The sequence below is a fragment of the Cyprinodon tularosa genome, unplaced genomic scaffold (genome assembly GCF_016077235.1).
Source record: "Cyprinodon tularosa strain WSP-4 unplaced genomic scaffold, ASM1607723v1 ctg214, whole genome shotgun sequence".
NCBI lineage: Eukaryota > Metazoa > Chordata > Actinopteri > Cyprinodontiformes > Cyprinodontidae > Cyprinodon > Cyprinodon tularosa.
Genome location: NW_024038796.1, coordinates 642,056 through 668,123, shown reverse-complemented (window position 1 = coordinate 668,123; position 26,068 = coordinate 642,056). Strand labels below are relative to the sequence as shown.

Here is a 26,068-nt window from a genome sequence, read left to right as displayed (position 1 = left end):
ATAATAATGCTGAACGACTTGTCTAGATTTGTAACACACCAGTTCTGTGTCAACAGGCTACTGCTGAGTAATCTGGCAAAATTCCCAAATCCTAGGAAAAAGAGCAGAATAAAACTCTGAGTTCTTCTTTAGTAATAAATTATAAGCAAAACATGTTTTCTGAGTTAATCCTTTTATGGTTTTTAATGCTGCCTTGTTTTTTCAAAGTCACTTGGGTAAGAGTGTTTGGATCTCTTCTTTACTTTCTGTGCTAAACTAGAGTCTTTGCAAGGAAAAACAATCTTAACTGGATCTAATTAGGGGAAGTTACAAAACGTTGAATGTGAGACAAGAATTTCTCTGTTTCTGAAGCTGTCCTTTGACTTGACATTTTTATGCCAAAATTGAGATCTTCTATGAGAGAAATTGGAAAACACCAACACTGTATGATTCATTCAATATTTTGATAGTCTTGAGTTGCGTATGTGTTTTGAATTACCCTGGGTCAAATAGGAGCAGCCTGAAGTGAAGTTTTGCAAGGAAATAGATTTTTTTTTTTCGGGTTCCATTTACCATCATCCTACTGGACTCATCACTGCTTTACAAAAGTATTCAAACCCCCTTTGAACATTGATAGGTTGAAACTGCTGCACTGGAAAACTCCATGAGTGTCAAGCCTTTTGCAGTCTGCAATTTTTTTCTAGTTATTTTTTCATCACTGTTATTCTTGTGGCACACACAGCATTTTGCATTTAGGTGGAAAAAAAACAAAAGGAATTTTGGTCTCATTTGATCAAATAAGTTTCTTTCACATGCTCTCCTCTTGCCTTTGCTATAGACTACAAACTTCTTTTTAAGTTCTTTTCTATTTTTTCATAAAGATCTGATTAGTGTTGTGCATGAAATCGGACTTGGCTGTGGACATCTGCAACCTCTCCTCGATGACGGATGTCTAAACTAGCCACATATGTGCAATGAATAAATCCAAGTTTTTTTAAAGACCTTTTTTTACTTAACAGAATGCGTCTCTACACTAGTTTTTCCCATTTTGCCTGGGATGATACCAGCTCTATTTCGATTCTTTTGTTGTAGGTGAATCTGTTGACCAACAGCACCTTTGTTTTTTTATAGTAAAATTTCTTTACACCTCTTTTATGGTATGAAGCTTCTTGTAAAAGTTTTTCTCCTGTCCCATAAAGCACCTTGTTATGATCCTTGTAGCTGTTTGAAGAGGCGTTGATGATGAGCTGAAAGGTTTTTAGGAACTTCTTTCATAGGTGTCAGATGCCAAATAAAACACCATTGAAACACTCAGGTTTTTCAGTAACAAACTACATTTAAAACCTTATGCAGACATAATGCCAATTAATAACTCAAAACTGATCATCCACAGAAGTGAAGTACGAGAACACCACTGGAGTTTATGTGTGGAAGTTGCTTTCACCTTTTTCTAAACTTGTCCATTGTGGATTTTTGGATGCGACAATAAATACCTGATGATGCCAACCTGAGAAAGAACACAATTGGTCCTTAAATATTAACCATAACTAATTTCCATTACTAATTTCCAATCCCTTTTTAAATTTACAGAAACTCAGTAATTTAATATTACACAGGAGCGCACTGATTGATTCTCCAGGCATTGTGTTTATTGGGACTCTTGTTAAGAGTGCATAACCTTACTTTGAATTGTATTTGATTTATTCTTTAAAATTTCTACCTTTGTAATACGAGTACATTTATCCATGAAGGGGAAAAACTTTGGTCAAAAATTTGCTCTTTTAAAATCGAGGATTCTATTCTTATTAGCCTCTTTAACAATTAATTTATGATATATGTAAATGTTTGTAATTCAAACTTTTCCCTTTCAATTTCATTAAAGCGTAAAGGAGCTGAACTAGTCATTGACTTTCTGGACTATAAACATGCTTATTTAAGCATCTTTTCAAAATTTGAAAGGCAGCAAAACACCACATTGGAAAGGCTTAAAGAAAATCGCTTCAACTTGTTTATTTATACAACCAGAGCAATAATTAAAAAGATTAAAACACCTAGAAATGTGACAAACAAGAATGGACAAGGGACCATATTTACCTGACCACAACACATAGGGTGGAGGACAGTAAGATAGGTTAGAAAATCTCCAAAGATTATTGGTTAGGGAACTACACCAATGATCTTGGGATGACCAAGTCTTCACAACAACCATTAGACCAGCTGTGTCGATTTTCATTCCAGAGGGGCCAGGACCCTGCAGGATTCATATGGCTGTCCTATTTCTCTAGCATGGCCTACAGTTCTGCAGGAGCCTGCTAATTAACCATTCATTTATGCAGATGTATTTGACCAGAGAGGCATCTAGAACATACAGTACACCAGTTTTGGGAATAGGAGTTAGCAAACCTGGCTGTTTACATACTAACTGGTTGTTTTGGAGGCATGCCCGAAAACAGCCTTGAAGCCCTATCAGCCCATCAAATACTTCTATTGGCTGTTAATAAAATGTCTAATGCCTACTGTTAGGTGTAGTAGAGAATCTATGTGTAAAGCAATTTGACTTAAATATATCCATCTATCTCCTGCTCATCCGTTAGTGTCAGTGTGGGGTTGGTGACTATCTCCGGGAGTCTACAGAGGAAATGCGGGGTACATCTTGGATATTTTGCCAGTCTATCACAGGGCAAAATAACCCTTTGGGGCCTCCCAACAAAAAATAAATTAAATAAAAGGGTCATTTTATCTTTCAGCAGAACGATGACTCACAATAAAGACAAATCATAAATGGTTTGCATGACACAGAGAGAGGGAGATTGTATCTCTTTTTGCATGTGCCAAACTTTCTTAATGCTGTAGAAGTCCAACTGTTGTAGTATATGATAGTTCTAAAAAGAAAATGACTATTAAAGTAGTGGTACTAATGTAGTGGTACTAATAGGTGTTAAATGTTTAGTGTGTGACTTTGTTATTCTGAAAACCTTTTAGTCTGCTGTTGTGCTTCAATTTATATTTAGGTTTTTTACACATCTTAAGTTGGAGTTACTTAGCAGCTGGGAGACGGACGGGTAAAGTGGAGCTCTGTGGTGGGGCTGAGTCTCTGACTCATTAATGTGACTGTAAACACACTTTTGCAGAGTGGCTTCTTGCATAACTGTCATGTACAAGCTGTGACAGCGGACATTGACTTCAAATGAAAGTGGAGTCTATGAACTTAATTTGTTTCCTCCTATTCTTCAATAAACTCTGGCAGCTGCCTAAAAGTCACTGCATCTTTGAACACGGGTATATCATAGCATTGATGACATGATCTCAGCCTTTAAAGCAGCACCAGTCGAAGCAGAGCGAGGATGATGAAGGAGAAGACCAGACAGTCTGATATAAGAAGCAGCTGTTGGCTGTTCCTGCTCGACCCTCACAGTCAGCTGTACATATATTCCACATCATAGCCTCTTTGGATTTACCCTCTCACTGTTGTGGCCTCTTCCCACATCTACTGCTGCGTTCTTGTGGCTAACAGATTCTGGGAAGCAGAGAGGGAATCTTTGTCTAAACAGACACTGATTCTGGATGCAGGCCAATGTACAGAAATTCCTGTCTGGAATGCGCTGCGCATCCACGCTGCAGGTTAACTATGCAGTTCATGCAGACTAGAGGTGAAATTTTGTCTTTTTTTAAGATTGGTTTTAAACTTGGTCATCTTTGCATCTAGTTTATTGCTTTCATAAAGGGAGTTTTTTGGGGTAAGGTTTAACACTATTGAATTTGACTTAATTCATGTCTATAAAGCTGTTGCCAATTATGGGTCAAGATCTGGAATAAACCTCTTAATCTTTACAGATTTCCAAAACACCATCCAACTTTTTCCCAAACACAGCCAATCTGTTACCTTGTGGGATAATCCACCCCATTCAGTTTTCCGTGTAACTCCATTTCTATCCCATTTCATGAGGCCGATCAATAAGCCTCAGAAAAGGAGAATGGTTGCCTCTGTTGGGGAATGTTTCACACTGCTATATTAGCCGACAAGGGGCTACTGTTAGCTTTTCTCAAGTCATTCAGACACTTTTTTCCTGGGGCGCTGATTGGTTGATTTACCTGTGCCAGTCTCAATCTGCGCTGGCCCCATTGTTAGCCGGCGTGTTTACTTGGTGTTTTACAGTAAATCACCGTGGGAAGCCAGAGTTTTTGTCCGTGGGTGTTGTTCAGAAGATTTCATGGTTTGTCTTGATGTTTTGCTGTGTCTCCTGGGGATGAGCAGGGCTGATCTCACGGGTTTTCTCCCTGCTTTCCCCCATCCTTTGCTCCAGAGATATTTTTTGGGGGGAATGGGAGGATGGACTAGTGCCAACTCAAATAGAGCTCAGTCAGTGCTCCCATTATTTGCTCCGACATTGGTTGAGTGGCATCCTTTTCTTTTTTTTTTATCAGTAGGCAGCTAACAGGCTCCTGGATGCTCGGAGACAGTTAGGGAGGCACAGTCCAAAGTGTTCGCTCAGGCTGCTCTGTTTGCACATGCCTGGTGTTGGTAGGCACGTCGCCATGGGAACGGTCAGTGAGCCAGGCCTCTCCTGGCCAAAACTTAGGAAAAATGAAGATGATAAACTAGCAAAGTGTCAAGTTAAAGCAATTCGACAAGGGGAGGGTTTTTGTACAAACTGTTCTGGTATGCAATTTCTGAGGCTACTAGGAACCCAAATAGATCACTTTTATGATCTGTATTTGAAGCAAGAATGTGGATTGTGTGCAGAGCTGATGTTCTTCATTAGTATCACTCTATAACTCGATGATTTTTGTGTAGCTTCAAACATTTGTTTGGAAAAAACTCCCTTTCCACCTTTGCAATAAACTATCCCACTTTAAGAGAGTTCCTACACTTTCTTGATATGTGTGGAACAGTATGGAATATAATTGAGATTTTCCAGATCTAAATAGAAATAGAAAATGGGAGTGTCAGAAAATATTTTTATTGGAGATGTTTAGGGCTGAAACAATTAATCAAAATAATCTAGATAAATTGATTATTGAATTAATCGTCAACTATTTTAGTAACTGATTAATCGTTAACTGGAGTTTAGAGACTATAAAACATGCCTTTCGCCGACAGAGCGCTAGGATTGTTGAAATATATAAACTCTTGTATTTATGGTTTACAAAAAAAAGCTTTGTCTGTCAACATGCTCTATCCAGAACTCCTGAAAATTTGAGTTTAACCTGGTTTAATTTAATTAAAAGTCACCTTTAAGGAATCTCTAGCTATCCAATTATTAATCGAAGATATAATTGACAGATTAATTGATTTTCGAAATAATCGTTAGATGTAACCCTAGAGATGTTACACCCTGTTCCAGTCCAAACTAGATATTATGCTCTAAACATCCATCCATCCATCCATCCATCCATCCATCCATCCATCCATCCATCCATCCATCCATCCATCCATCCATCCATCCATCCATCCATCCATCCATCCATCCATCCATCCATCCATCCATCCATCCATCCATCCATCCATCCATCCATCCATCCATCCATCCATCCATCCATGTCCCTGACCACTGCACTGTGGATTTGCATAACAATCAATAATATCTTCTATTTTTCATAAACTTCATTCTTAGGAATTTTGCACCATGTGTCAAGCATGTTTAGTTCTTCAAAGGTCTGGTTTAAGTTGTTTTTCACCAGTTATACTCTCCCACCTCTTGTATTACAGATGTTTTGGGCATAAATTAATAATAGTTTTCTGACATAAATTAAATGGGTGAAGATGGAGCTTATTCTGCTCAGAACTTAATCCAGTATGAAAAAATATCTATATACAGTATGTTCACAATACTATATTCTGTTCACCCATTTATCCAGTATCGTTATTCACTTTGTTATACCTAACTATTAAATTTCTTAATGGTGCTATTTTCCTACGTGCGCTACTTAAATTACCGAGTAGCATCTGCCATCAGTTTTTCTTTTGTTGTTTTTTTATGTCTTTGCATTTAAGGTAAATGCAAAGATTAATCAGGAGGCAAATGGATTTTTCTGAATACAGTGATTTTGTATTTTGATTGTTGTGCATCTTTGTTAGTTTTGAATGGAAGCTTTAAAAGTTTTTCATTATCATATAGTTCTTTTTGTTTTATAAATCATGCCATCTTTGAGTGCTCAAATGTTTGTTTTGTGTATGATGTGCTTGCCCATTTGGCTTAAGAACAGCTCTCAGCATCATTCTGTTTTCCCCCAACAGAGGCATCTTCCTGGACACCATCCTGCCACGCTACGATGTAAACGGAGTACGACCACCCATTGGCCAGAGAACCCGACTTAGCAAGGGGGATATTGCACAGGCACGCAAACTCTACAAATGCTCCAGTAAGATTAAAATAACAGATCCCGGCTCCAATGTCTTTTCATGTTTACACAAAATAACAACGTCCCCTGACTTTCCCCTGACGCAGTGAACCCTTTGCACATCTAGTCTTAAATTGTGTTTTCTTGGCTACAATAGATGGATCTACTAGGGTGGGAGAAATGTAAACACAACCATGGGAAGGAGATTTAATACTCTCTGAAACAGATGGAAAAGAACATTTTTCGTGTCTGTAAATCACTGTTTGTACAGTGTGTAATATGTGTGTAGCTGCTCACTAGGCCGACCATTTCCCCCTAAACAAACAGCATGTTTATACCTTGAGGGATGAAAAAGGAGGTGATTTAATCTCGCTATGGTAAAACGAAATTTCAGCTACACCCAGCAGATCCATCTATTGTAAATCAAAATCTAAAACCTGTGGTATATGTTTTCCCCATTTACTCAGATACCCCTAAATAGATTCTCAGTAGCATGTTTCCTTCAGAAATCCCATAATTATTCAATAGAGTAAAGTGATTGTAGTTTAATCTCAGTCTAATTTTGGTTGTGCTGTCAAGGCCTTATAGGTTTGTTTGAGAATATTAGCTAGCATAATGAAGAGCAAACAACACATCTGACATGTTAGAGAGTAGCAATGTATGTTATAAAACATTATACCAAGCAAACCCACATAGAGCAATCTAGAGGTGTATGGTGGCTTTGGAGGAGCTGCAGAGATCCTTTACTCAGGTTGAAATATCTGCATACCAAATGCAGAATTAGGCTGGGGATTATTCTCTTTAGCAAAGATGGGAAAGATGGTCAGAGATCAAAGAACATGTACGGTTCTCAATATGGGGAAAACATTTTAAAGCTTTTCAAAAAGGAGGATGAAACATTTACAGCTGCAACCTCCCCTTAATATGAGGGGGGAGGAGTTCTAAGGTACACCTGACTTTTCTGTCACATAAACATCCATGTACGGTATCTATATTTAAGATTGTGATCATTATAGCGTGATGGAATATAAGATGTTTAAAGTGTAAGATTACTATTGGACAATCTGTCCTGTAACATCTGTGTTTGTTGCTTGTGGTCATTCTTCCCCTAAATTTTCACAAATTCTCACAGAGCTGGGTCACCACAGACGGCCCACTTATGTGTGCGTTTTCTTTTTTTTAAAGCGTGATGAATCTGAAGTTTTATGGCAACCCTTCAGCCCTATTAATCCTCGATGATTCAGCGTTCTGTGGACGAGTGAATGATGTAGGGCTTGTAGCCGTGAGTGAGTCTCTCTGCGTCTTGATGGGGGGAAAAATCTTAATGTTCCAAACGTCTCCCATTTAAGAAACATTCCTTTGAGTGTTTGTCATCCCTGATTCGTCCCTTTTGGCTGGCTATTGGTTTTAAATTAGCAGACCTCTGCCAAGCATTATCACACTCTTCTGGAAGCTCAGCTAGTAGCTTTATTGCTCACAAACAGTCCTCAGTAACAAAAGATGATTTCCTTAGTAGTATTAAGGTGAAATAATGCAGATTTAGCTTTGAATAACTTAACGGTTCTTGACACAAACAGCCGACGGCTCTCTGTTCCTTTGTGACTTAATCAGACACATCTTTCCCCCGCTTGGCAGGAAGCTCTGTGGGCCTGGAATAAATCTGTGTACACTTTAACGCTTACGCTTTGACAGTCAAACTAAACGCTTTTTTTTTTCTTCCTGCCTCTGATGACATTTATATAAAGCATCACCTCCCGCGATGGCTGTCTTATTTATAGAGCACCAGGCTTATTTTCAGAGGGTGGTTATTGTTACACACGCTCTCCTTTCCTTTGTGAAATCATCATCTGGAGTGGATGGGTGTGAGGCTGAGGAGATGCATGGATGGGAGTGATATTACCAGCAGATGTGCCTATAAACATTAAAGCGCTCCCTTTTGTGTCACAACTAGTGATATGATTCCAACATCTGTCCCTGAGATAAAATTTCAATGTGTGTGCGTTTGTGGATGGAAGGGGTCATTTCAGAACGTGTGCAAAGTCTGTTTACTCTGCATGGTCTTGCTTGCTGGAGCCTTTACCTTCAGTTCTCTTTGTCTGTGCGCAGAATGTGGGGACAGTCTGCAGGAAAGCAGCGGGAACTTCTCCTCCCCTGGCTTCCCTAACGGATACTCGGCCTACATGCACTGCATCTGGAGAATATCAGTCACACCAGGGGAAAAGGTAAAGGCATATAGATGGTACAAGAACAACTCTGAGATTCTTTGACCAATGACTGTTAAAATTATCCTTAACTGACATAATGTAATTCTGGTTCAAAAGTCCTCACGGATCCAGTTGAAATGGATCGTTTCCATGGAAAAACATCAAAATATTGGTCCTGTTAATACATATCATAGTGGTGTATCTTGAAGAGTTTTAGAACGGAAGGATAAGGGGTTTTAATTGTCTATTCATATCAATCCTAAAAATCCTAAAATCATAGACATTTAAAACACTATTCCTCCCAAAAGGAAAACATACACTTAAACGTTCAGTTTAAGAGAAAACCAAGGGTTGCGTCAGTTTATTTATAAATTAAAAATAATAATCAAACATGGCGTATGTCACTGCTCCACCACCATGATATCCCCTTAGAAAGCCTTTGTAATATAATGTTGTTGCATTTCAACTGTATCACATAGACTTGAGAGGTTTATAAACAGCATAATGAAGATGGAGGAAAGCTTAAATTTGTTAAGATATTCAAATAAATGTCAGGTTTTAAAAAAATACCCCATGCTTTCAACATCTCAGAGAGTTTTATTCAATCCATCAATTAAATGTAGACAAATCCAAACTGTGTAGATGATATAGTAAATATGTGGATCCTGATCATATTAGGCCAAAGTAAACCCTTTGCTTTACTTCCCTGAAAACCTACATAGTTTATCATTTGGAACACAAGATCCTTAAGATTAAATGACATGAAAGGGGGCAGCATGGTGCTGTGGGAGGATTTTTCTTTAGCAAGGACAGAGAAACGGTTTAGATGAGAAGATGGATAAATCAAAATGCAAGACAATCTTGATGGAAAACTAGTCAAATGCTGCTAAACACTTTCCAATTGAGTTGATGTTGACCTTCCAGTAGGAAAACGTCAAGTCAGAGCCCTGGAAAGAGATTTAGATCAAAGCATTTGTATGTGTTTAGATTGGCCTAGTTAAAGTTAAGAAGACAATACAGGTTATGGATCATTCCAAGCCTTTAAAATGTTTGAATATATCTAAACCAGGGCGTATTAGATACTTCCAGTGGAAATATTTCTTAAAGAAGAATGTGGAGAAAAATCAGTCTGTAGATTACCAAACTGATACCTGTATATGGAGCAAAATGCGGTTCTAGAATGATCTTCTCTCCAATCACCATCAGTAATTGTACTTTCTTCTTTCTTTAAGATCATCTTGAACTTCACCTCCATGGATCTGTACAGGAGTCACCTATGTTGGTACGATCATGTGGAGATCCGTGATGGATACTGGAGGAAGGCTCCACTAAAAGGTCAGTTTTTTTTTTTAAGATTATAAAACTATCATGGTATGTCACATGCAATCCAAAACTCAAAGATAATCATCACTGGAAGAGTAAAGGAGTTTCTTTATTATTGAAACCTTTCTTTAGCTGTACCTGCTATCATACCTTGTTTTATTTATATCGATATTTGTCTTTTATCTACTTATTTATTTAACATTACTTCACTGTTCTTTGTATCTCACTCCTGTGTCTTAGCATGCTCCAAAGGTTAATATATTAACATTATGGGCATCAATTTTATTTTATTCATTTTATTTGTTTACATTTTGTAGTTCAAGTTGTCTAACCACTTTTTAATGAGCTGCTGGGAGTACCTGTCAATGTGTGGGTCTGTCATCTGTCAATCAAGTCATCTTGAACCTTGAATTGGTCTGAATTTCCAAATTTTAGTACTTTGGTCAGACCTAAAAGAAGACCTGAAAATCTGTAATAGCAAGTATTCCAGTAAAGCCTGGTTTGCTCTAGTTTCTGAAATATAACAGACATAAACTGCTTTGCAGACACAGGCCAATGAATTAGAATGTCATCACATGTTCATTTAACTGGAAGGATTTCTAGACACTGCCCTGATTTAAGGTACCAAAGCATTAGTTTGCCTGAAAATTACATAAAACCAATGAAATAGATGTGAATCCGGAAATGTCACTCAGTTCTTAGTCTGGCCTCATTTTCCACAATGGAACTGATCAGCATGTGGTTGTGCTGAAACGTAAAGAAGGATCAGGTAGCCTCGATAATTCCTTTGAGTTTCTCCTCATTGCTTCCTCTCATCTTTTTGTTGACGATACTCCATAGTATACTTTTTCATTATTTTGATTATATTACCTCACCGCCTCATTTAGCACATGATACCATGGTCTTTAAAAGAAAGATTCAATCTATGTGTGGCTGGTTTAAAGTCCTGGTAAAGAAGAAATGAGAATCTCCATAAGGTTTTTCAGTAGAGGGGTGATGTGGTCTAACATGTCCTGGTCGATATCTGAACTAACTGAGGACTTAAACAGTTTTCTAGTCCTTCCTCTCATTAACTCAGCTTTTCATGTTGCCTCTGCTTCAGATCACCTTAGCATAAAGAACACAGCAGATGTCCTGGATACGTACGTGTGTGGTGGCTCTTCAAGCGCCGACTGCTGCTGCAGTCCACACCTTATGAATCTCCAAACTAACGGAAGAGCTTTACTTCTAATTCCTCTTTAGCTTGCCATCATCTTTGTTTCTTGGGTACCTTTTTTTTTTTTTTTTTTTACACCTTTTCCTTCCACTCAGCTTTCCATTGTTATGCTTGGTTATGGCAATCTGAACAGCCCACTTCTACAGCAATGAGCTTTCTGCCTTTAACATGCACACAACATAACATCTCCTCATAACTGTTTTTTTTTTTTTCATCTAAGAAATCCTTAACTCAAGGTGTTCATTAGCTTTAAGCTGTTACGATTAAAATGTTTAAAAAATAATCAAAAATGTATCCTACCGTAAGTCTGTTTAATAAAGGATTTATAGGTATATAATTGAAATAGAAAAATACGAGAAGCATTCAATAAATAATGCCCTTGACCCACTTCCACTAGTTTGAGTTAGCTGAAATTTTTCAAGTACAGTTGTTTATATATCTATAGATTAAGTGGAAAATTACAGCTCTGAACTAATTGTGGCCATATGAGGCATACAAAAACCAGATCACTGCTAGACACTCAACAGGCTCCATTTCAGACTTCACTCAGTTCAAACATCTGTATATCGGAAAACACAATTAGTTCAGAGCTGTAATTTCCCACGTAATCTATAGATATATAAATAAATGCACATGATAAATTTCAGCCAGATCAAACAAGTAGAAGTGGGTCAGGGGCATTACTTATTGAACGCCCGTCGTAAATGTAAACTTTAAGACAATGTTCTAATTTATTTATACAGGATTCATTTGGATTGTGATTAATTTAAAGGCACCTGAAATAAGACTCTGTTAAGATGTCAGAGGATCATAACAATCTAATTTCCTGTTAAATTTTTGCTCATTAACCTTTGACCCAGGTCGTTTCTGTGGTGACAAGCTGCCTGAGCCAATCATCTCCACCGACAGCCGATTGTGGATCGAGTTCCGCAGCAGCAGTAACTGGGTCGGGAAAGGTTTCTCCGCCGTCTACGAGGGTAGGCTACAATTATTTCCACATGCCTGTTCCTCAGATGTTGACTTTTAGAATTGTGGCTGGAAGCTGCTGCAGCAGCACGGACTACGATTGGCCCTCCTGATGCTGATGTGTCTAAGACATTATGTTGAACCGATCCGATTTGGCTTCCTGTTCAGTGTCTCTGCTTATTCTACTAGTATTTGTGTAAATGGGTTTACATTTAGGAATCCTGGCTTTCTGCTGCATTTCCTTTAAGCCTTCGCTGTTAAGAGACCTTTATTTCTCTTCTTTTATGCAGCCATCTGTGGTGGTGAAGTGAAAAGGGACAATGGACAGATTCAGTCCCCAAACTACCCTGACGACTACAGGCCCAATAAAGTGTGCATTTGGAAGATTTCTGTTTCTCAGGGTTTCCACGTAGGCCTTACCTTCCAGTCTTTTGAGGTACACTCTCCTGTTTTCGTCACTTCACCTGAGTGCGCTTTACTTATAATCTCCTTTTTTGATTTTAAACTCTGCTTCCGTCCACAGATTGAAAGACATGACAGCTGTGCATATGACTACTTAGAGGTGCGTGACGGCCTCTCTGAAAGCAGCCCCTTGCTGGGCCGCTTCTGTGGATACGAAAAGCCAGATGACATCAAAACGAGCTCCAACCATCTGTGGATGAAATTTGTTTCAGATGGTTCCGTCAACAAAGCCGGCTTTGCGGCCAATTTTTTCAAAGGTAAGGGGTCAGAGAGGCTCAATATCCAACGGGTTCCAGGAAAAAGACGTATTCCAGGAATCATTCATTTCATATGTGTCCGGCTTGCTCTTAGCGACCAGCTTTGACTGACTTATGTGTTGCTTTGGATAGTTTCTCCATTGAACTGAGAGGGGCCCAGCCTAAAGGTCCCCAACACCATTTTTTGTGTTTTTAGAGACGGACGAGTGCTCCAAACCGGACAACGGTCGCTGTGAGCAACGCTGTGTCAACACTCTAGGCAGCTACAAGTGTGCCTGTGACCCAGGGTATGAGCTGGCTGCTGACAAGCGCAGCTGTGAGGGTAAGTACAGGGGAGGATGGCCGGCAGCCCCGTTCACCATGTCATTTACATCCTAAAACACTTTACACACTTAGCTACCCAAATACAATAAGTACAGTCATTCACAAGCACCTGAAAGGATCCCAGCAGAATGGGCTGCGTCGCTGGGGGTACCGGGTTTTTAGAGATCTGGGTCAGAGTAACGCAAGCTTTATTTCTGTCTTAAATTATAGGTTGTCTTTAAAACCTAAATGCTAGTTTACAAGCCTCACCGCATAACCACTTATTCCGTTCCTGGCTCTAGAGGAAGACTAATGTCGTTCCATTTTGGTTGCTTAATCCAGTGGCAGAAATAAAATACGGATAGCAAAGTTTCTGCGGTAACGGTTATTAAATGGTTGCTTGCAAAATTATTTACACCCCTTGAACTTCTTAGACTAAAAATGTCAAAAAATGTTTTCTCACTTTCTTCTGGTTTTCAAACACGTTTCAAAAGGATGCATCCCTTTACTCCCCCTTAACCTAAATGTGCTACTTAGTGTTAGATTGTCACATTGAATGAAATCCACATCAATGAAATCCAATGAATATGTGATTAAGTTACAGAAAGGGAAAACATTTTATCCGTATAAATGCCTAACTCTAGTGCAGATCAGATATGCAGTTACTTTAACAAAACCCTCAGTTGAATAATAGAGGTACTACTTATTACTTCCAGAAGTAATATTTTATATTTGGTCGTATGCTTGCATGTAGTGAAAAAGTCAAATGAGTCAGAATCTACTATCTTGAATCTGGACTGGCTGGTAAAAATAGTTTCGTAGTGTTGCTTTTATGACTCCAACATTTAATAACTCCATGTGTCAACACAGCCTTTACTGCGGTTGCTAAGGATCAACATTGCACATTAATTTCTGCCTAGAATTGTCAGGTGAGGGTTTCTGTGCTGCTACTTTTAGCATAGGGAATTGTGTAACAAACAGAAAGCTTGTTAAGTTTTTTTTTAATATGATTTCCTTTTTCATCCACTCAGCTAGTTCTGAGTCTCACTGTTTGTGGCTGACTTCTCCTATGTTGTGTTGTGTCCAGCTGCCTGTGGAGGATTTATTACCAAGCTGAACGGCTCAATCACCAGCCCGGGGTGGCCCAGGGAGTATCCCCCAAGCAAAAACTGCATCTGGCAGCTGGTGGCCCCCACGCAATACCGCATCACTCTGCTCTTTGACGTCTTCGAGACTGAGGGCAATGATGTGAGAATTTGGGGTTTTAACAGTCGATACGGGGTGGGTTTGTTCCGTGCTCTTTCATCTCTCCAATCTGACAACAGATTAAGTTCACTTCCTTCTGCTCTCATTTTATACAATTGTGTTTTAGGAAGCAGTGTTAACCATACCCATTCTTTTGCCAGTCAAAGCATTAAGGGAAAAAATCATCAAACCATCACCCCACTTAAGAAAAAAGGGAAGAATAAGTTGCATTCTGCAAATTCAATCATTTAGAGTATAAAAAGAAAGGAAGAATAAGCTTTCCTGTGAACACTTTCACAAATATTTAGCCGTATAGCCCCTTTATCTTAGAACGGCCACACATCTGGGTTGCATTCTGGACCGACTTCTTGCATCTATGTTCAGGTATCCGAACCCAGAACCGTTGGACTACATTAGAGAATTCTTCTTTATTTCTTAGTTTTATCCCAGAAACCAAATGTTTCATGTGACTCTACATAGTCTTATTCTGGCTAAAACATTCTTTGTATGAATTTCCTCTTCAGCACAATGCAACATGATGTCTGGATTTATATTATATTTAAAAAACTAAATATGATGAACACTGGTGCGCACATTTAGTTTCTCTACAGACCAGCCAGTGTTTTGTTTGGTAAACTGGTATCTCTTCAGCCCATGTTGTTTTATTTTTTAATTAATACTCTGTGGGAGTGATAGACTGATACATTGGTCTGCCATAATTGCTTTTTGTTCCTTTTAGTGCATCCAGCAGCCTTGCCTTTAGGTTAACTGCAGCTCATCCTTAGCTGCTCATGATTTTTAAGATGTTTTAATAAATGTTTCTTTTTTGTTTTAAATTTAGACCAGTGTAACATTTGTTCTAGCTTATATGGAGTACAAAGGGCAGAGTTGAAGCAAGATGCCATTAAAGATAAAACTACAACAGATTATATTGTGCTTTCAGGAATTATCCAAATTTTGCAGTCTTTCATAAAGGTATTTGATAAAGGACTGTTCTATAATCTATGATCTATAATCAGAGGCTATATTTGCTGCTTTAAGCGTTATTTAAGGACCTGATTGCGCTCCACTTTTCTCATGCTTTGTTTATCTGTTCAGGTTTGTAAGTACGACTACGTAGAGGTACGCAGCGGGCTTTCTGCAGACTCGAGGCTGCATGGGAAGTTCTGTGGAGCAGAAAAACCAGAAGCTATCACTTCTCAGTATAACAACATGCGTATAGAGTTTAAATCAGACAACACGGTCTCCAAAAAGGGCTTCAAAGCCCAGTTCTTTTCAGGTAAATCCTCCCAAAATCCATGTGTTTTCCATCTGTCGCTGGCAATTTTGATCAATTAGTATTCAGTGTGAAAATTTCAAGTGTGAATTTTTTTTCTTCTTTGCTGCAGATAAGGATGAGTGCTCTAAGGAGAATGGTGGATGCCAGCATGAGTGTGTCAACACCTTTGGAAGCTACAGCTGTCAGTGTAGGAGCGGCTTTGTGCTGCATGAGAACAAACATGACTGTAAAGAAGGTATTATACCACAGATTATGGTCTTTTATATGGTGGCAGTGAGGGCACCTATATATAAATATTCATTCTTTAATTTTATTTCTCACAGCTGGCTGTGATCACACTGTGAATAGTGTGAGCGGTATTATTACCAGCCCTAACTGGCCAGATAAATACCCTAGCAAGAAAGCGTGCACCTGGGCACTCACCACTACTCCAGGCCACCGCATCAAAATAGTATGTCCTCCTCCCTCCCTCATTAATTTAATAGCTTGTGTTTGCATCTGTTTATCTGTGTTTCCCTTAACTGAAGTGCTTAATATAACCAATCTGTGTTTACTGTGTTCCTGCTGGAATCTGTTCTGGTATTTCTACTGATGATGTGTGGCTCCCCCTTCTGACATTTTCCACATTTTTATTTTTTTGTGCCCCAGTTATGGAGAAAAAATGCAAAATTTTGCTAACAATATTCAAATGTAGCTGGTGTATAATTTCCCCATAAACAAATGGAGAAGAAAATTGATTTTCACAAAACTGAAGTAAAACTAGAAACTTTTTAATTCATTTCATAAAAGCTTTTGGAAATATTGTTAGCTAATATTATGGAGTGTTCTCTTAAATATGTTTTTAAATGAGAATTTTTACAAATTTTAAATCTCTGAAGTTTTTGAATCTAGAGATTTTTTGTTCCAAAATTGATATTTGACATCAGTTAAAAAAACAAGAACCAGATTGAATAATTACTTGATCAACCTCCTCATTATAAAATGAGTAATAAAAATCAGTGTGATTTATGCCGACACCATATCTGGTCAATATTTTTACTGGTTAATACTGACCAATAACAATAGTGTTTTAGGCTATATGTCCTGGAAGCACGATTCCTTATTTCAGCTCATTTGCTAATGCACTAAAATAATTAAATTAAGCAGTGATTTTAAGATAAATAGTGAAACGTTTAAAAAAAGAGGAAGCACAAGAAAACTAATGACATGTCAGTCATTGCCTGAGAAACCTTTTCCAGCAAAGCAATTTCACTAGTTTTTTTTTATCAAATTATGAAATTATTTACTATTTCTAGGAAAAATGTCTTCCTTTTATTGTAGGTAATATTTCAATTAATATGAATAAATGTTGTTTTACAGTTCTACATTTTAATAATGGTATTAAAATGTATATTATAACAATTTCACAGGATAACGTTAGCTTCACCTTTATAATTAAGGATAAAATGATTCCTTTCATTACCCTACTGTTTCTTAAAGTACATGCAGTATTTCTGTTTGCATACGATCAGATGAGAGGATGAGATAATTTTTCCTTCTGTTATGTATTGGGCAGAATAACTGACATCAAAATTATTATAACTGATGTAATTTGGTAGAATTAATGGCAAATAGTCTAACATTAGATTGATCAAATCTATGTGATTTTAAACTTTGTTTTTATAAAAGCAATGACAGATTTAAATTAAACTTCTTCCTGAAATCAGTAGAATGTAATTAGTCTGCAAAAATAAAGTTTGTTAAAATGACCTGAAAGTGGTCACATTTCTACAGAGGGGGAGAACTCAGCAATCTGAATGCTAGCATTCAGACAGTAATAGGAATCTCACTCCTACCCATTAAATCTAATCTCACTAATTATGTTTTATGACAGGCCTTTAATGAGCTGGACATGGAGGCCCACCTAGAATGTGCATATGACCACATTGAGATATACGACGGGCGAGATGCAAAAGCCACCTCCTTGGGTCGCTTCTGTGGCTCCAAGAAACCCCCACCCATCATATCGAGTAGCAACAAGCTGTTCCTCCGTTTCTTCTCTGACAACTCTGTGCAGAAAAAAGGTTTTGAGGCTACTCATTCAGCAGGTAAAGAGTACACTGAGGAAGCATTTGTTTTATATATTCAGCAACAATTCATTTCTCATTTTGCTTGAGTTTACCTTTATTTTGGGTTTACCTTTCTGCCCAGAATGTGGAGGTCGTCTAAAGGCCGAAGTCAAAACCAAGGATCTGTTTTCCCACGCCCAATTTGGGGACAATAACTATCCCGGAGCGTCTGACTGTCAGTGGGTGATTTCTGCAGAGAAAGGTTATGGCGTGGAGCTCATCTTCCAGACTTTTGAGATAGAGGAGGAGGCAGACTGCGGCTATGACTATATGGAGCTCTTTGATGGAGCGGACACCAAGTCTCCTCGACTCGGACGCTACTGTGGCTCAGGGGTAAATATCTATCATCTAGTATTCTTTAAACATCCAAATATTAAGCATATTTGACGATGTATTTGCACTTTTGTACAGTGCCTTGCAAATCTATGCATAATCCCTCAAACTTTTTCAGTGAACAATTATAAATGTGAATTCGAATGGTGTTTTATGCGATGCATCAACACAAAGTAATGCACAACTACTCCAGCTGTAAGTCTTTTTAACCCCCGCTGTTCCATCTTTATGATGCTTTTTACCTATTAATATCCTCCTATAAACTTCAAAGGTCTTCACAGAAAGTACATATATCTATTAAGTCTAAATTACCCACAAAAAAAAGAATTTTGTTTGCAATTGGTTTTATTTAAGAGTATCAGGGTTACAGGGCCTGCATACTTAAACGCCTCATACACTTTTTTTAGGGAAAAATATTTAAAAACATCTATAATCTCCTTCCATTATCCAATTATTTGCTACTATGTGTTGGTCTGTTACATGAAATAAAAAAAAAGCCTTTAAGTCTGATTTTAACATAATGGGAAAAAGTTCAGGGAGTTTAAATACTTTTGCAAGGCTTTGTGTGTCGGCACCAAAGGCAACTCATCTGGTGTTGACAGCCCCTCATGGTCTCTGGCCATGGATTGTAAATACAAAACAATAAGCTATAGCAGAAATCACAGCTGGAGTCTGGAGCTATGAAACCAATAGGGAAAAGAAACACACATTTCCTCGGGTCAAAGAACAGCTTGATTTAATTTGCACACTTTTATGATAAAACTCCACCGCTGGCTCATGCCTGTTCCTGTGAATTATGTGCTAAAGGGGGAGCATAACTCTTCAGCTCTTCTAACTCTGCAGCTCTTCAATCAAGTTTCCTTTTATAAAACAGGTAGAAATGAAATGACACCATCCCATCAGAAGTATGGTGGAAACTCATTACGGTGACAGGAGGCTTACTTTTAGCCAAAGGCCTTTCTCAGTCATTTTAAGAGTTTTCTGTTCTTTTCTGTTGTCTGTTAAATTCCTTTCCCGGGAGCTATTGGCCGTTGCAGATATGTTGTATTATTCCTGTTGAATGGCAGCTTTAATCAGCAGCCTGGTGTTCTTACATTAGGCTGCTCTTGTGTCGCACTGATCTCCAGCTCAAAAGACTAATTATTTTTCAAAGCGCTGTTTTCATTTAATTATGACGTAGCTTTTCTGACTAAAGAGAAAGTTCACAATGAATGTTTTTGCTCTTATGTAATGCAGTTAATTGACCTTTTGTTCTACCCTCATAGAAAATTTTTGACAGATATAAATGCAAATAAAAAGTGTTAAAACCAAGGGCGTAGGTTTGATTTGAACTTTGGTAGGGACACTATTGGTCGGCTGTCATTGGTGCTGCAATGTGCATGCCCTTTTTTATGCTCGATGTGAGCATCCGTACTGATAAGACGAATTCATTGTTAAAAGAGAAAAGCATCATTTTGCTACATTAATAAAAATCTTATAAGCACTACACTCATTAGATGCTGTTTATCAATGTTTGAAGTATCACCGGCTCTGATGAATGTGGAATTAGGAATGTTTTCCACTTTGAAAATGGTTTCATTTGAACAACTAAGACAGAAGGTAAATACAGTATTTTCTTTTGAAGATATAGAATTGTGGAGAGTTAAACCCCACTCTAATATTTTACCTACTATTCTCTCTCTGTATCAAGCAAAATAATACATTCATTAAAATATTAACTTCACTATAAAAGTTGAACATCTGGGCTGTAGTTACTCTGTGTAGCCCATTTCAGGTATTTTATCTAGGGCTGAAAAAAATGTATCGTATTAATTGATTATTATTTATTAGACATCACTTGAAGCACTGAAGGGCAGCTGCTTCACCTACAAGCTGCCCTGCACCATTATTACTGGATATCTGTGTTTCCTATAATCATATAATGTATAAGTGCAATTTTAATAGTAAAGGATTAAATGTAACACAAACTTTTATCATTGTCCTATATTGCTTACTGTCTGACTGTTAAAATAGCTCCTTACTGTATGTCTATTTTCTTTTTTAGTGGCATCATCTATAAACACAACACTAAGAATAAGCCTAAGTGTATTCAAATATAAAATTATTTTTAACAATTATAAAAGACAATATAACTCTGTCTTATCTGTAATTTAACATTATCCAAAATAAACAGCAAGATTCCAGCATTTTTAACAGACATTAGTGTTTGTACTAATTTACTTATAGACTGTGTGGAAATCTATGTAAGATATTATCAATGTTAATATTCTTCATCTGTTTGTTCTTGCCTTATCCTATTTCTAGGAGTATAAATAGTCAATTAAATTACTATTATTATGTGGAACCCTAATTATGCTTTTTTAACGAAAAATAGCAGATGTTTAGACGCCATTTCTTGTTGTTATACTCTATAAGAGAAATAATACCTGCTAATAATTATACCTGAACTTTCTCAAAGAGTAATAAAAAAAATGAAAACAGTAATATCAACTAAATATCGGTAAAAAGGAAACCCTCACATTTTCTTTTTTAGTTGGCTGTGGCTAAGAATCAGAAATGTTCATAGCTTACAGCCTTTATTTGCCCATTTTTCCAGCAGTCTTCAGAACTACTGGCTGACTCAGAATATTTTGCTTTATAAAAGAAAAAAAAGGTTTTTGTTTTTTAGTGTACATGATATTCATTTTTTTTTTAAATTGGGACTAGTTTTGTAGCCTAATATTAATTGTAGTAACCGCAGCATTCTAGTGTGAATACATTTTCAATTTTGTGCTCCAAGCACACGCGGACTAGAAAACAGCCAATCAGAGAGAGAGAAGGCAGAACTTAAGGCAGAACAACCAATGAGAGTGGAGTTAAACAGCGCAGCACAGTTCCACGCGCTGCTACGTGAAAGGGACAGGAGAGACCAGGCAGAGGAGCTGCGAGAGGAAAAGAAGCCACTGCTGCAAAAACTACTGCTGTAAATTATAAACATGTTGCTCACATCAAATTATTGGTAGGGACAATTAGATCGGTTCAAAATTTTGGTAGGGACATGTCCCTATGGTCCCTATGCAAACCTATGCCCATGGTTAAAACATATGACGTGATGCGTGCATTGAAAAGTTTGGTATGAACCTGGATATAAAAATCAAGTTATCCTCTTACCATGATTGTCAGCCAGACTCAGAATGATGAAGTAGGAGCCATTTGATATAAAGCTTCGAAAGATTGTTCATTTTTTTTTTTTACATTACTCAGATATTGTGATATTAATGTATTTTCATTGGGATTGTATGTGTTAGATAAAACGGCACATATTTGTGATCTGCATGTTTCAAAAGGTTTTTGTTGTTTTTGTGTGCCATCTACATGCATTCAGTAATTTCTACCAAGGCTATTGTTTTTAAGTTTTCCAACTTACATCAGTTGGAATTTGATTGGACCTTTTGAGTTGGCTTTTCTTGCGTATGAAAATGCTTATATCTAAACTATTACGCCGTCACTGTGGCTGTGTGTCCAGTGAATCGTTTTGCTGATGAACGCCTTGCTTGAACGGCTTCTCAGTTGATGTTTAGTTCTTTTAATTACGGCATAATGGCTTGGGCTTGGGGCTAAACAGTTTCCAGTGCTATAGATATTGCTTTATGAGCCAGAAATCACTTTAACTTACCGTTCTTCCTGACCTGGTTGTAATGATGTTTATTTTAGGTTATAAGAGAAAGGGGCATTGAATTTTTATTTGTTTTTCTTTGCAACTATTCATTTCACAATTATTCACTTCTTTGTGTTGCTCCGTCAATTAAATCCCATAAAATACATATGATTTTAGACAGAATAATCAGACATCTAAAGTTTGACCTTAGCTTTGGTTCGACAGAAGGTTTGAGGTAATTGGAAGCCACCTGTCACTGATGTTTCCTTCTCTCTTACAGCCCCCAGAGGAGATCTACTCGGCCGGTGATTCCATTGTCATCAAGTTCCACTCTGACGACACCATCAACAAGAAAGGCTTTCACGTCCGCTACACCAGTACCAAGTTCCAAGACACACTGCACTCACGCAAGTGACCAGCGGGGGCCGGAAGGGTCCGTGCAGGGCACAGGGGCAAAAGGAGGGGCCCCCGGGAGAGACGCCAGCCTGTCGCTCGGAAACCTTCGGCCACCAAGACGAATCAGACTCGACAGAACAGCCGCAAGACCACCAACCGCACCTCAGCACCCAGGGGCTCTAGCTCCCCCCACAGACTGTGAGGAGTAAAGCCATTCTACAGTACACCTTGTTTTTACCTTTTTATGGTTAGGGTTGGGGTGAGAGGACGGACATCCATTTTAGGCAGACAGTGGGGGAAAATGTATTGACCCACTCCCTTTAAAAAATGTTTTTTTTTGTGTGTGTGTTCCTCTTCTTCATTTTTTAAAAACATGCCTCCTACTGGGAAGCAAAAAGGAAAACCGTGGATTCTCAGGACCTGTAGGAAGGCAGGCATCAGCTGGACAGATCCCTGCTTTTGTCAGGCCAGCCCACCTCATGCAGGGGGGTGGAGAGGAGCAGGAGGAGGAGTATGGGAACATCTCCTCGGTTATTGCTCTCCTCTCCTCACACTCTCATGCTCACGGTGCATGGATTCCTGTCCACAAGAGGATTAAAAGGACTTGACTTGAGATTTTTTGAAACTGTATGCCAGCCAATTGCATGTAATTACAAGGAGTGAAGGAAAGCTTTTCAGCGGCAACACCAGCATTTGTATTTGGCATTGTCCTGGCAGCCAGTGGCAAGATTCTCGTTGTTACCATTAACAAGGAAATTAGGGAAGCAGTTACCTTATTAAAGGACTAATAAATGAAAAGTGGTCTTCTGGTTGGTACTTCCCTGACGACTGGCTAATTCTGTACCTCCATGTATAAAGCAATGTTTGATTGTTTTGTTTTTCTTTCCAAGGGAACATGTGCTTTTCTTCTCAGCTCGAACCAGTTAGCACTTTACAGTCAATTGTTCCAAAAAACATGAGCTTCTAAAACTTTGTGAAATGCAATGCCAGTTCACTTATTTTTAAATGCATTTTATCTCTTATGCTTTTTTTTTTTTTTTTTTAATTGCTCCATCTAGTTCCTCGGGCATACTTGAACATTGTGTGTGCCCTGTAACACGGGGTAAAATAAAGATATAACTTTATGGTTCAGTGTTGTTTTGTAGTTCTCATGTAAAGTAGATTCTCCCAAGAGGAATTGGCCTTTTTCTTTGGTACATTGAGACATTTCTCAATGAACAAATGAGCCTGGGTATTTACTTTTACACATATAATGTTAAGGTGGAAAGGATCCCATAAATGCCTTCTAATGTATAGCCAACTGTCTTTGTTAATAGAAAATCCCTTTATTGTCCCACAACGGTGAAATTGTGGTTTAATATATGTTGTTGCTAAGGTTGATTAACCCTCTGTGTTTGCCTTTGGCGCTTTGTTTATAATATATGCTGTTCTTTCACAGGAATAGTTTGAAGCTGCACAGCTGCTTTGGGACAATAAGGGTATCCTGGAAGTGAGGTAACTTGTTCTGTATGTTGTACATCAAGGATGTGTAAGAGGTGTGAGAATGTAAATGTGAATCTAACTTCCCACAGATGCAAAACAACTCTGAAGTATAAATGTTTTTTGTATTATTTAGGATTTGCTATTTCTTATTAGAGTATGTGACCTCAAACGGGAAAGGTTTTGTTCCTTTACTCTCTTAGAACCCTGTTTCATTGTTGTGTATTCACAATTTTTCTCAGTACATCAAAAACATTTCATGTTGTGTGTTTAACCAACTCCTTGGGAATTTAGAAATTTCTTGCCTGGATGCCATTTTTACAAAATTTCGATAAATTCTTTAGAAATAAAATATTGAACTATTAATCTAATGCTAAGCTGTGCAGATGCTCTGTCTGCATTGATGAAGATTCCAACAAAACGACAGGTTGACCTTGTTTTAGATCATTTTAGCTGACGACTGCAGTGAAAACCTGAGAGAATTTCAATTCAATGTGTTAAAATCACAAAGCACTGGATCAGCTTAATATCTCACTCAGTTATTCCATGTAGCAAAATAAAGTAAGACAGTCACTGTTTTGTATCTCCTTGGCATTTCAATGGAGATACGGATTTCTGTTTTACCCCTTTATGTGTTGATCTCCAGATAAACAGGATTTCTAAGGATAATTCCTTAACTATCACAATTTACTCTTGGAAGCTACTGTTACATTTATATAAACCTGATAACAAGATACTAAAGATGCATTACCTCATCTGATGCTAATTTATCAAGAGGCTCTTGTCTAGAATGGTTAATATTCATTCATCTTAGTAGGATTGAATTTAGATGTCCTCTGACTTTTTGATGCCACTCAGGCACTGAATAGAGCCCTGGACTTTCAGCTCCAGATAGTCGGGCTTTAACTAAGTGTTAAATGGGTAAAGTAACTTTCTGTATCATTACAAGGGGAGTGGTTGTGGCGTAGAGCTTGAGGTTGTGAGTTTGAAACCCACAGACTACCACTCTGGGTCTCTGAGCAAGACACTTAACCCCTGATTGCTCCCCGGGCGCCCCACGGTGGCAGCCCATTTGGTTAAATGCCAAGATAAATGTTGCAAATGTGACATCAATAAAGTTCAATTATTAATTAATTATTAAGAATTATCACAATGTTTGCCTCCTTTGTTCCAATATACATGCACTATATATATTATAAATGTGATGTTTCATAAAATGTGCTTGATTTCTTTATGTTTCTAACAATGAAGCTACTCTTTCCTCAAGCAAGGTGTTTGCATTGACTTTCAAATTGTTTAATTTTCACCTCTTCTGGCCGGACTTTATCCTCCCAGTTGTTTACTTGCTTGTCCAAATCTTTTGCAGCATGGTTTAAAAAAGGTTTCCATCATGCTTGTCCTTTAACAGTGAAGTACTGTGCAGAGAGGTCATCGTGGTCCACTGATTTACTTGTTTCTGTGGGAATAACCTTACCTGCTCTTTGCTTTTTGAAGCTCCCTGCGAGTTTCGTACAGCTCTAAAAAAACTCTTTGGAATATTCAGACCATATGTGGCTTCTTTTTTTTCTTTTCTTTAAACAATATTCTTTCCACATCCAGATTATGGCTCCAATGATGCATATTGGAACAATTTGAAGTATAGAAATACAGCTGCAACCAATTCAATTAATATGTTTTGCAACAGTTTTTTTCTTTTTTCCTTTTATGAAAGTCTCCTCGCTTCCTTTATTGGTTCCCCTCACTGCAATACTTTGGTAAGAAAAAAGCTTTCATAATGAAACCTGCTTGTTTCATTTGCACATAACAGCAGGTATGCTATCTATCTACTGATTTCAGCTTTTTTGGTTACAAATCTCTTCAGCCGTGTTTTCTTTGTGTAAACTTTGTATTTTTATGTATGAGTGAATTAATCAGGCTGTTTTCAGCTTCTGGTGTACATTTTTTAATTGGTATGAAAAAAAACGTTATGCTGTAGATACGGATCTGTTCAGGAATCAGCTCTGTAACAAAACTCCTTCAGTTTTACAAACGGACCACTGATCAAAAACTCAATGTCTCTTTCACTGCTGCAATACATTTATTTCATTTCAGGTTTCATAACAATACACCAAGATTTTCTGACTTTTCACCATTCAATACTATGTACTGCATCTAAATATCCTTCTGGTTTTACTTTTTTTTGCATGATAACACACTGCTCTCCAGTTATGACAGTCTGAGTTGTTTCATATAGAAGATTAATAGCCTGTCAGAGATGTGATGCTGTCTCTCTCTCACTGTAATTATGTGACTGTAAACAATTGGGACTCCTCTCCATCCTCTTTTATGCCACAAAGCACAAGGACGCATCGCTGACCTTTCACTAACGAGAAGACAAAAGGCTTTCTGCACCTGCTTTATTTAACACTCACAACTACAGCAGAGACAAAACAGAAACGTTGCACTCTTGCTTTGACTGAGTGGGTCCCTCTCTCTTATGTGATTTTGACAAATGGTCCTCACCTTCACTGCAGGGTAGAGTGTAGCTGGTGCTGATGGG

At 38.0% G+C, this 26,068-nt stretch overlaps 1 protein-coding gene across 1 annotated transcript in view; it reads left to right on the top strand.

Annotated features, from left to right (window-relative positions):
* bmp1a (bone morphogenetic protein 1a) overlaps window positions 1-23,889 on the top strand; it is a 46,892-nt gene extending 23,003 nt beyond the window's left edge. Inside the window, exons 7-20 of the mRNA XM_038285701.1 lie at window positions 6,218-6,342; window positions 8,428-8,543; window positions 9,758-9,860; window positions 11,925-12,041; window positions 12,321-12,466; window positions 12,554-12,749; window positions 12,946-13,071; window positions 14,140-14,300; window positions 15,396-15,576; window positions 15,686-15,811; window positions 15,900-16,027; window positions 17,450-17,663; window positions 17,767-18,017; window positions 21,935-23,889. Coding sequence (XP_038141629.1) covers window positions 6,218-6,342; window positions 8,428-8,543; window positions 9,758-9,860; window positions 11,925-12,041; window positions 12,321-12,466; window positions 12,554-12,749; window positions 12,946-13,071; window positions 14,140-14,300; window positions 15,396-15,576; window positions 15,686-15,811; window positions 15,900-16,027; window positions 17,450-17,663; window positions 17,767-18,017; window positions 21,935-22,069 — 2,125 coding nt within the window. The 3' untranslated portion in view covers window positions 22,070-23,889. The remainder of the gene's footprint in view (window positions 1-6,217; window positions 6,343-8,427; window positions 8,544-9,757; window positions 9,861-11,924; window positions 12,042-12,320; window positions 12,467-12,553; window positions 12,750-12,945; window positions 13,072-14,139; window positions 14,301-15,395; window positions 15,577-15,685; window positions 15,812-15,899; window positions 16,028-17,449; window positions 17,664-17,766; window positions 18,018-21,934) is intronic.
* Window positions 23,890-26,068: the final 2,179 nt, after the last annotated feature.